At 40.7% G+C, this 10,816-nt stretch overlaps 1 protein-coding gene and 1 long non-coding RNA gene across 2 annotated transcripts; one reads left to right on the forward strand and one right to left on the reverse strand.

Moving 5' to 3' along the window:
• Nucleotides 1–1,049: 1,049 nt before the first annotated feature.
• Nucleotides 1,050–9,230, forward strand: LOC146199782 (uncharacterized). Its single transcript, XM_084595251.1, has 5 exons — nucleotides 1,050–1,245; nucleotides 7,177–7,230; nucleotides 7,612–7,665; nucleotides 8,576–8,789; nucleotides 9,028–9,230. Exons 1-5 carry the CDS (start codon nucleotides 1,194–1,196, stop codon nucleotides 9,047–9,049), a joined length of 396 nt encoding a protein of 131 aa, XP_084451377.1. The 5' UTR covers nucleotides 1,050–1,193; the 3' UTR covers nucleotides 9,050–9,230.
• Nucleotides 5,246–9,256, reverse strand: LOC146199783 (uncharacterized). The gene is made up of 3 exons (XR_014705120.1): nucleotides 9,194–9,256; nucleotides 7,528–7,644; nucleotides 5,246–5,885 (listed from the first exon to the last, which is right to left on the reverse strand). It is a non-coding gene; the product is annotated as an uncharacterized LOC146199783 (long non-coding RNA).
• Nucleotides 9,257–10,816: the final 1,560 nt, after the last annotated feature.

The following is a 10,816-nucleotide window of genomic DNA, read 5'->3' on the forward strand; positions in this document are numbered from 1 at the left end:
TCTAAAAAGTTGGACTATTACTATATTGACACTTACGTATCACTGCATAGACTCTGACGTGGTGCAGTTTTTTTTTTACTTGAGAAAAATTCAAAGCCTATAGATCCGTTGCGTGAGCACGCTTGCTGACAGTCAATGCACCATTCTCAAAAAGTAACATATATCGAGGCTCTTCAAGCAGTTAGCTTGAAATTTCAATCTTATTCTGCTTGTACATGATGGGCTATATAATTTGAACTAACGGAATCACTACACCTATGACTTTTTCAGTGAAGCTAGATTTTCGGTCATGCACATTTGCAGCACTGATTGCAATAACAAAATGTCTCTGATCACCATGCCACTTGTACTGTGGATGCATGTTTTTGCTTTCTCCAGTTTCATATCTGAAATAAAGCAACTTGAGTTCTTCATTACAGTGGTGGCCCATTATTTTAAAGGCACAGATCAGCATGCACCCAGTGCACCTACTAGAAATGTATTGCTGCTGTTAGGTGATTTTGATACTTCGGCATTGTTTCATGCGTTGCTTCATGTCTTTGCAGTCTTGTTGCATTTTTGTTAGCTACTGCAGGAATGAGAAAAAAGGTCCCCTTGAGCAGTGTCTCTCAGGGCCTTTTTTGCAAGTAGTTTGCAAACGCAGCGCAATTCTCCTATAGAAAAACAGATCCTATTGGAATGTCACATCAGTGCATGGGCGATGGCAGGATGTTTTTTTTTTTATCTTATGGAGCCAAACTTGCTCATCCCAGTACGGGGGGGGGGGGGGGGGGTGCATTTGTCCAGACGCCATGCTGGCAGAGGCACTGATGCCATGAGCCAGCACTTCTGCCAGCCAGATCAAGATCTTGGATTACTATAGATAACACATGTAGGTATTTGTGTTGGGGGCAAAAATGTTTGTGGTGATTATTTGATAAAGTAAGTTGGTGAATTTTGCCTTAATGCTTTTATTTGCTCAGACGCTGCATGGATGCTTGAAGATGGTACTTGCTAATCTATACTTTCTGTATTCTGAAGGTGAAACGCAGTAAAAAAAAAAAAAAAAAAAAAAAATCTGCTCCTTCTCGGACAAGACTCCCATGGCCTGAAAGCTCGGGTGATGAGCTTATTGAGAGATGGTTGCTAAGGAAAGAGCAAGAAAATAGCAAGTCCCTGCGAAGAAAGGTCAGAAAGCTGGAGGAGAAGCTGAAATGGTTGAAGATCAAGATAGCCGCCTCCAGGATTTGCTGCACAAGAAATTTGGCAAGTTATAAACACTTTTCTTTTGAAATTTAAGCGAAATGGTTTGTTTTTAAGTTTTAAATGCTGTGATGTAAGCGCAGAATTATAAGCATTCTGTTTGATATGTGCTGACAGTAATCTGCATTATATATAGCTGGGTGTACGTCTCTGTAACATGCTGTAATAGCCTGTCATTACCTAACCAATAATTTTAATGTGTTCAATTTTGGACAGGCCAAAATACTATTTGTGCTTGGAGTCTTGTTTCAAACTTTGTTGTCATTTTGCCTGTAGCAAGCAATGTTTTCTAACAAAAATGTCAGAAATCGACAAAAATGTATAGTTACACCGGAAGACACCAGAGACATAGTCGCCGCTGGGCACCATCTGTGTTCACCGACCTTGAGTGTAGCCAGCAACTTTGGTGAATCAGTGATATTAGCTGTGGGAATAAGGTCTCTATTGGCATCATCGCAGTCAGTTATTACTGTACTTGGTTGAAAAAATCCACTGTGCTAAAAAACACCACGACTATACACTCTAAACATAGATCATACCTTATAAGCACAACTCTCTCATAACATAAAGAATGTCGCCCATTGTTATGAGATTACAGTGGTTTGTTCTGCACCCTTCAAATTGTCCAGATTTGCCTGTGTACAGAAAAAAATTGATTTGTCCCAGAGTATTGGCCCATTTCAGTTTACTATTAGGCACAGATCATGGCAAGTCCCCTGCATGTGCGGTTGTGTATGAGTTCCATTTATCTTGCAGTAAGGTGCACGTTGGCCAGATGGGCCGATGTATAAATGTATGTCTGAAGGAGCATTTGGAGGTCATATTGTCCGACACTTACTTGCACGTGGCTGTGCATTGCAGGAAATGCAACGAAGGAAAAAATAAGAATGGTGATAAAGATAGACAAGGCTGCTATCCGCAGTTCTCACAAACTAGCATTCTTTTCCATCATCGAGATAGGCTAACATGAGAACTTAAGAAGGCCTACTGTATCAGGAAAAAAGGTGCTAGATGCATCACCCAGCCTTTGTCTCCCTAGCAGAGTGTGCATTTTTATACCTAGATAAAATTTGAAACATAATCTTTTTTTTTTTTACTGTCTGGTGATTCTGCGCAGGTGCATCTGTTTGTTTCTCTGCATATATATCTCATCTGTTTAGTCAAATAACCATAGTTGTGAGTCTGCGCTTGTCCTGTTTTTTAAGCGTTTAGACGTCATCTTTTTTAGTGCAATGGATTTTTTCAACCATGTCTATATACCAACTCGCCCAACTTTCTACCTTATTACTGTACTTGTATTCACCTTGCAGCTGTTCTAGGCAATATGATTTCTTATTGTAGGCATCGATTTACTTGTGTTCCTGCAGCATATAAACTGTTGTGTCTACATTTTGAAAGTATAATACATGCAGAAATTGTGAGATGAATAAGGGCAGTAACTGCTTTCTATGATGCTGATTCACACAGCCTAAAGCCTAAGCCTCTGGTTTGTCCATCCAGCACAAGAGGTGCCGGCGGCACCCAAGATCACTTTGCACATTTGGAGCGAACACAGATGATGCCAAGCAGTGGCACTGTCTCTGTTGTCTTATGGTGTAAATGTAGATGTTGATGTCACTAGAGGGGGCCGTATTGCAAGAGAGAGTATGAATATCTAAATAGTACTAGGTACTGTTGAAGAATGTGTGCTGCATTGAAAATTACGTACTCTTACGGCACGCTTCGAAACTACAACTGTCATTGTGTGCTAAAAATGCACTCTTTAGTTGTATTTCATGTCTTTTTGTACAGAAATTTGTGACAGTTGTGTGTACGGAATAGGATAGAATGTAGCACTGGATAAAGGTGGGGGCTAAGGATGCTGAAGCACAGAACCTTATCTCCGAGGATGTGAGAAGGGAGCCCGAACCACAAAGTATTGAATGTTGAGCGACAGATATGAAGAGAGAAAATCAGAATGAAGAGATGGGGCCCCCACCTGATCTTACTTTGTTTAGCTTTTGCCTTTGTCAGACCTTGTGGAGCTGCAAAAACAGAAATTCCCCTTCACTCGGGAGGTCTTTTTCTAAAAATAATCCATCACTCTCGTGCCAATCACAGTAATCACACCTTGTTTTTTTTTTTTTTTAGTTTGGTGTAGGGTAAAATGAAATGGGGTATTTACAGAAGTATAATATGGAAGTGATAGGAGGGACTTTCAAATTGGGGGGGGGGGGGGGAGGTGGCATGCACTCTAGCCTAGGGCCCTTATTTCTGTTAATCCAGCTCCGAGAATGTTGCAAGCTGTGATGGCTGAAATTTGCATGGCCTGCTGATCCACTTTCCAATTTTAAAACATGAAACTGAAACAATTGCAAAAATCACTGAATTTGTGCAATCAGCACTATTAAAACTAATGCAGGATATGTTGCTGGGCTAGTTAGTGGTTATCGAGCATTATGGTATTGCAGTGCTGGCAGACAAGGACAAAAGGACGAGATACACTTACACAAATGTGCTGAACTTTCAACATGATTTTGGATGTTTTGATTCGCGCTTTACATTTGACAGAAGGGCATCAACGTGCAAACGCACCTACAAAGTAGATATAATCTCAGTAGCCACATGTTTCTTTTTTCATGAAAAATCTGGAAAAAAAGTTAAAGGCCAGGGCACAAAAACCAACATCGCACAAAAAATGCTAACGGGGCCGAAGCCCGAAGTGAAGGCAGCTTTTGATGCAAAAACTCGCAAGTGGCAAGTTAGCCACATTACCAGTTGTCATGTGGTTGTGGCATTTTTGAGAGGTGACCACTTTCCAGTTTAGAATTCCCAATGGCATCATAGGTTTCCTCCTTTTAAATCAATGACTGCGGCGAAGTTTGTCAAATCACACCTTGTCATAGTCAATGCTGCAATTAAAACATCGTTTTTTTTAGTTTCCTTTATATTTTTACTTTTGTTACTGGTGCAGTGTATATTTAAACATTTAGTGTTTCCTGCGAAATATTACATGAAATGAAGAGCTAGAGCAGCAATAGTTGAGTGAATCTGAGAAAGTAGGAACCTGGGTGCAAGCAAAAAAATGAAGACATAGTAGATGCTTGGGCATGCTGGTTAGACATCGGTGCAGTGCATTTACGCTCAGATGTCTGTGTCTCCTCTCGTCCTCGTCGTGAATGCGCTGCACCGATAATAAAAAAAGCATCAAGCTAGGTCAGATGAACTCATTGATGAAGAGAAAGTTTATTCATGCTATCAGTAAACTGCAGCTCACTGGCAAAGAGAAAACAGGAACATGCCCATGTCTACTACTCATGACCTCAAGCTTCTGGCACACACACTGACTTAACTTTGTAGGGCATAGACGTGATCGAGCTTGTCTACAAAGCAAAGGAAGTGACATTTTACAGCAGGTTTAGTCTGTGTTCTCATTGAAGCAATACTGCATAAGAATAAAAGCAAGTAACAAGCACATTGCCCTAGACAATGCAGTTGAATGCTAGGATTTGTTCCACAGCATAATGCTGTGGTGCTGTAAATGTGGCTCATTAATTACTTCAAGGACATTGCCTGCTCAGCTGAAGTGATGGCCTTGCATAGATGGTCTGTGGTCTGGCTTCCTAACTAAGCAGACTGCAGTTGCAAGTGAAACCATCATGTACCATTTTGATTTCAACTATGTGTACACAATGCTTTCAACCAATTTTTATTCAGCTGTCAAAATGACTCCTCTTCAGAGTATCAATGAAAATAGACGAATGCTCCTTTTGTTGCATCCAGTGTGCATGCACTTCACACTTTTAGTGTTGCTTCTGACATCCAGATATGAGCTTTGTGCCATAATTGCTGTATAGTAGCTGCAAACCTGACAAAGACAGCTTGTGAGATCACTGGGCTGTGCCAACTTTGCTGTAAAATTGATGCTGATAAGAAGTCCATATCATCATTCTTTGTCAATCTGCTATCACTTTCCGTAGGCAGTGCCAAACTTTGAAGCATTAAAACAATTTTGCTGAGCAGAACGTTCTATCACTAATAGGTCTTCAGTGTGGGACTTGCAGTGTATGACTTCCTTCAGTGCTTCTGCTATACAAGCTTTCCAAGCAACTTGAGCTAGGATTTCAAAAAGGTTATTTTGCCCTTACCTGATTATATTTGCTTAACTCCTACATTATTCCCTGCAGCCCCCAAGTGAGATATGCAAGGTTTTATAAGAACTTCAGAAAACACCTATTAAATTGTTTCTTGCACGGTATGCTTCACAAACTTCTTTTTTTTTTGCATTTTAAAGCCTATAAAATATGAAAGAAAAGGTCACTTGATTGGGCGCTTGAGCTTTGCTATTATGCAGCTGTCGAGAATATGTAATGAGTGGGCAAGGTTGGCAGCAGTACGACTGTAGGCATGGTGACGCAACAGTGTTGTATATATTTGGATCTCTAGCCTGTGTCATGTGAAGGTGCAAATGCATGCCGCAATGACTGACCATTGCTGACTACAAAAAAAAAGAGCATTTTCATTCTCCTTTGAAATGCTCGGTCAGGAACATTCATTGTGCCATTGTGCAGTAAAAAGCAGGAATCCCAGTCAGTCACTGCATGCTTGAGAGCAGCACAGGAGCTTGGCATAAGCATCTGGTCACATGGCTTTTGTTTCTCATTCTGTGAATTTTAGAATGCAAGAAAGTACTGAATGAGAAATATAATATAGGAAACAATTTAATGATTGGTTTTCACTGGCACTATACAAGTTTGCATATCCCACTCTGGCTCTGCAGCAAATATTTACAACTTTCAGTAATTAAGCTTACATAATAAGTCAGTTAATGGGGAATTAAAAATTACCCTAAGTTACAGTAGTCTATGTCAACATGAAACATCCAGTACAGTTGTCTCTGAAGTGCCTTTTGATTTTAAATCTTGGCTGTAGTTGTGCATGTTATGCATATCCACTGCTCAACGACTACTATAGTTTACCATATTGCCACTGTGCATCTGCATGGCTTTTAAAACTATTAGTGAGCATTAAGGCTGACAGCAGTATAAGAGGTAAGTTGGAAAAAAAAAAAGATAAGTTGGAATCTGGTGGAAGTATTCCAGATGGCCTATTCCAGTGTTCCTCAAATGGGGGTCCGCAAAAATATTTTGAGGGCCTGCAAACACACATCTCCCCCCCCAAAAAGAAAGTTTATGCAATAGATCTGTGCTCTGGCCTGGCAAGACAGCTTTGCAGGATTAAAAGCATGGAGGTTCAAAGCCAACTTGTTTCTCAAAGGCAAAGACACAGGAGAGGAGTATGGAAATTGAGAGTCTGCATACGAGAGAGGGATTTTTGTTGATGCAGGCATCGGTTAAACTCGAGCTCTTGCTGCACTGCTGGATGGGCTGCAGGCAAAACATTTGGGGTGGGAGAGTGAGCAGCGCAGTGTTGGAAGGAGTTCAGTCTTTTCCAGCAGCATACATACTGACATGCTGCCTCTGTCTATGTCCTCTGCAGCTGTGGCCCACTGGCTTATCAAGTTCACATTTTTAGAGGTCACTTTAGTATGGACCCTATCCCAGTTTGATCTCTTGGAACTGCAGCAACAACAGTCCTCACAAGAATCCCTACCCCCCTCTACAGTCAACTTTCAGTGGTTCACAAGAGGTCTCCAACCCATCCATTGCCGATAACCACTGATCTATTCATTAAGCTGTTTGCTACTTACACAGATCCCTTCCGTTTCTAGCTCTTTAGGAAACAGTGCGAACAATGCACTGAAAATATGCAAACAAAAGAGTAGTAAGGATGGCTTTTCTTTATGGCTGTAGAAATCAAATAGCTAACCTTATCCATATCAAAAGGATTTTCTTTTTTTGTTCATCTTTCATGTCTACTGTGGCCCATCTATAAATAAACATGTGTGAATTCAGATTTCAGTTTGTTGTTTCACTGCTTTTCCTTTCCTTGTAGGTGTTGAATGCACCTGGGGACAAGGTACCTGTACTGGCAACAGCAAACTGCCGGGTAGGGGAATCACATATGCTTTCAACTCCTATGCTTGCACAACTACCTAACAAAGTCATAACACCCAGATTAACTTATAACTCTTTTTAATGTGCACTGCTTCACTTTGTTTCATGTTTCTTGCTATGCCATCCCATTTAAAAACTGGAAAGGATTGGCCAAGAAATCTATGTGTTCATTCATTCATGTTTTTACTATTGCTTGCACATCAGAGTTGTAAGGGTGGCTTTTCTTCGTGGCTGTAGACAACACATAGCTAACATCAAAACCAAGAGCAATATCTTTTGTTCATTTTACCTTTCTACTGTGGCCCATCTATAAACATGTGTGACTTCGGATTTCAGTTTGGTACGTGTTTCACTGATTTTTCTCTCCTTGTAGGTTTCGAATGTGCCTGGGGACCAGGTACCTGTACTGGCAACAGTAAACGACCAGGTAGGGGAATTGCATATGTTTACCACTCTTATACTTGTCCAACTGTGCAGACAGAAATATGTAAGGAGGAGACCATAAGACCCAGAAAAACACCTTTTAACATTTGTTTTGTGTTTCTTGCTATGCCATCTCACTTAAAAACTGGGAAAGAAAGGTCAAGAAGTCTATGTATTCATTCATGTTTTTACTGTTGCTTATTACCATGTGCTTGGGTACACATGGAAATAATTACTTATTTCACCACATTTACTATATAACCTATATTAAATCACTACTTGGCTAGTGATCGAACTGTAGGGACATAAGCGGCTCATTGTATGGCGCATACAAGGTGAGCCTACTGCCACTCGTAACAAGGAAAGCATAGAGGATTATTTATTTTGTTTATTAATATCGAAAATAACGAGTCATTTGATACTACAAATGTACCAGTTTGTGTTTTTTACGGTCTGCGATTTCTTCCAAAATCTTTGTGGTTTTTACTGAACTGTTCAAAGCCAATTTTCTTTAAAGGTGCTATCATGTAACACCTCTGAATTTTCTAGTCTAATGAAAAGTTAAATTATGTTTTCACACTGAAATTTTTTGCAATCTGTGAACAAAGGTTTTTATCAGGCACCAAAAAGTGCCAGTAGAGTGATTTTTTTAACCGAAGATTCATCTGTTTTACATCTTTTTTCAAAACACATTAAATTGGTGAACAATACAAAGCTTAATCAGATTGTCATAACATGTATAACTTAGAAAAATATTTATAACTGCCTCATGACTGGTAAATATCCTTGCAAGATATATTAAGAGAAATTGTCTTTCGATTAAGGGTTCTTTAAAGTGCATATTTTATCCTTTATTGTCCATATTTTATTTTTGCATGCATGCGGAGGGTAATGCTTTTCTCTGTTCCATGCAGGTTCACCTTGGCAATTGTGTGTACATTCCTGCAGAGAGATGGCAGTGGCTCCTGACGCTGCCCAAGGATTCTCTGTTTTTCAAAGAACCAGTGAAGGCTGCCTGTGTCTCAGAAACAGGAGTGTGATAGGGGCCCCGTGTCGCCGCTTTCCGAACTCTAGTCCATTCAGCCTCCAAAAAAGCCCTGACCTATCACAAATTGGCAGCTGTAACAAGTGAGTCCTTCAATCGTGATCTAATTATCTTTTTTTCAGTCAAGTTCATGTTGTTTTACATAAACACAGCTCAACATCCTTCACATTTGTGGAGAATTCATGTGTTCAATTCCATTTCTTTTATATTGCTGTGAATTGTTTTGGTGTTTCCTGACTGATTTCAATAATTTATTTTTACAATGATATAAAATTGACCATTTCTTCTCTTCGGACTTTTTTCTCACTTGTTGCTTTCCAGATGGATTTGTCGCATATATTAGCAGGAATGCTATTGATCAGCTGCCTCCAAGCAAGTGCAGGCAGAAACTAAAGATATATTACAGAAATGCTGAAAGACGAACAGATGAAAAATGCAAGCTTGAAACTTCATATGTCATGTATATTAGAAGCCAAATAAATACTACCGAAAATTTCAGTCATTACCAGCCTTCTCTTATTGTATAATGTAGGACACCTGCTCAAATGTCACCACCTGAAAAGAAATTATATAGCTGTAGATTTCACGTCACCCTTCCTGCCCAAATCACCTATAATGCCCGTATTGCCCATAACGCCCGTATTGCCCATATTGCCCATAATGCCCATATCACCCATAAGTCCCTTATGCCCATATCACACATATCGCCCATATACCCATATCACACATATCGCCCATATGCCCATATTGCACATATCACCCGTACTCCCCATATGTCCCATATGACACATATCCCCCATATCCAATAATACCGTATGCTCAAAATTCATATGGGAGATTTTCAGTAGGGAAGAAAGGAGCACCTCCGGCGCCGTACGGGTGCTTTTATACCTCTGTGTACGGCAAGCCTCCTCCGCGGTCTAGCGCGTGCAGAGGAGGTGGCGCTTTAGAGAATTAGAATTTGGGTGTCCCTAACACCAGCAGTGATCCGAAAGCGGCCACAATTTCGGTATCTATATCCACACCCTGGTTTCCCCGTATGCAAGTATAGAAGCTGACATCCATCACCTGCTGTGGCAATGTCCAGCGTTGAAGCCGACGCGGATCCGGCACCTGATGACAGCTGGCCTTTCCCCCTATAATCCGCAGTCATATACCGTTTGGACGCTGGGACCGCATCATCGTTTACTCCTCAATTTCATTGCGTCAGCCAACCTTTGGATTTATCTAAATTAAGAGCCGCGGCTGATACATCGCAGAACTGTTCAGTCAAGTGTGAAGCCTCAAGTACACTCTTTAGTCAGAACAAAAGAGGGCAATATCGACCGCGTAGTCTAAAATCTTAATTTCCCATTGAGCCAGAGAGAAACCATGGATGGCTGCACTGTTAATTATACTGAGACAAAGGGGTTCCAGATATAAGGCAAACAACGATTGGGACAGTGGACATCCTTGACGAACAAATGATTCCAGTGGTATTGGTTTCGTTAGCTCTTGATTAATAGTTGTGAGTAGCGATTCTCACTTCTCCTCCTCTATCGTGAAGATGATAGTAGTGATGATGATAGGCTTGTCAGCGGCGCATTTCACTAGTACTAATATGCTGAAATTTAAATATTTAATTTTCTTTAGGGTGGCGGGGCTTCCAGGAGGCAGCGGACATGGTGGTTGCCTACGTCGCTAAAATGAGCCTCTCGTACTCACCACAAAAATGGGAACTATTCGTCTACAATCCTAAATGCCTTTGGAGAAACATAGACTGAAAATTCGCCATTAGCGTGGAAGGTAAAATGGTTCCTAAAGTAGTGCAAGTCATTCTTTGTCTATTAAAACGGATACTATGACGACGTCATAAAAAAACTAGACGACTACGCGTCGCACGTTCTTTACATCTTTAGGAGTATCTCGCTTAGGGGCAGATGTCTTAAAGAGAGATGCTTAATGAAACTAGTACAGGCTTACATCCTTAGCCGAGTGTGCTACGCCACACCCTGACTAAATCTTAGAGTTGATGAAAATAGAAAATTAGACTCTCTCATCCGAAGATGTGTCGTGAGAGCCTTAGGAGTCCCGATTTGCACCTCTACAGAGAAACCCCTCTCTATGGGGG

The sequence above is a fragment of the Amblyomma maculatum genome, chromosome 2, assembly GCF_055883805.1.
Source record: "Amblyomma maculatum isolate TAMU_Amacu chromosome 2, ASM5588380v1, whole genome shotgun sequence".
NCBI classification, from domain to species: Eukaryota; Metazoa; Arthropoda; class Arachnida; order Ixodida; family Ixodidae; genus Amblyomma; species Amblyomma maculatum.

Excerpts from the sequence above, each read along its gene's own strand:
- LOC146199782 (XM_084595251.1), top strand. The coding sequence starts at position 1,194 with ATGGTTGAAGATCAAGATAGCCGCCTCCAGGATTTGCTGCACAAGAAA. Across the intron at positions 1,246-7,176 it reads TTTGCTGCACAAGAAATTTG|GTGTTGAATGCACCTGGGGA; the intron begins GCAAGTTATAAA and ends CTTTCCTTGTAG. Across the intron at positions 7,666-8,575 it reads TGGCAACAGTAAACGACCAG|GTTCACCTTGGCAATTGTGT; the intron begins GTAGGGGAATTG and ends TGTTCCATGCAG.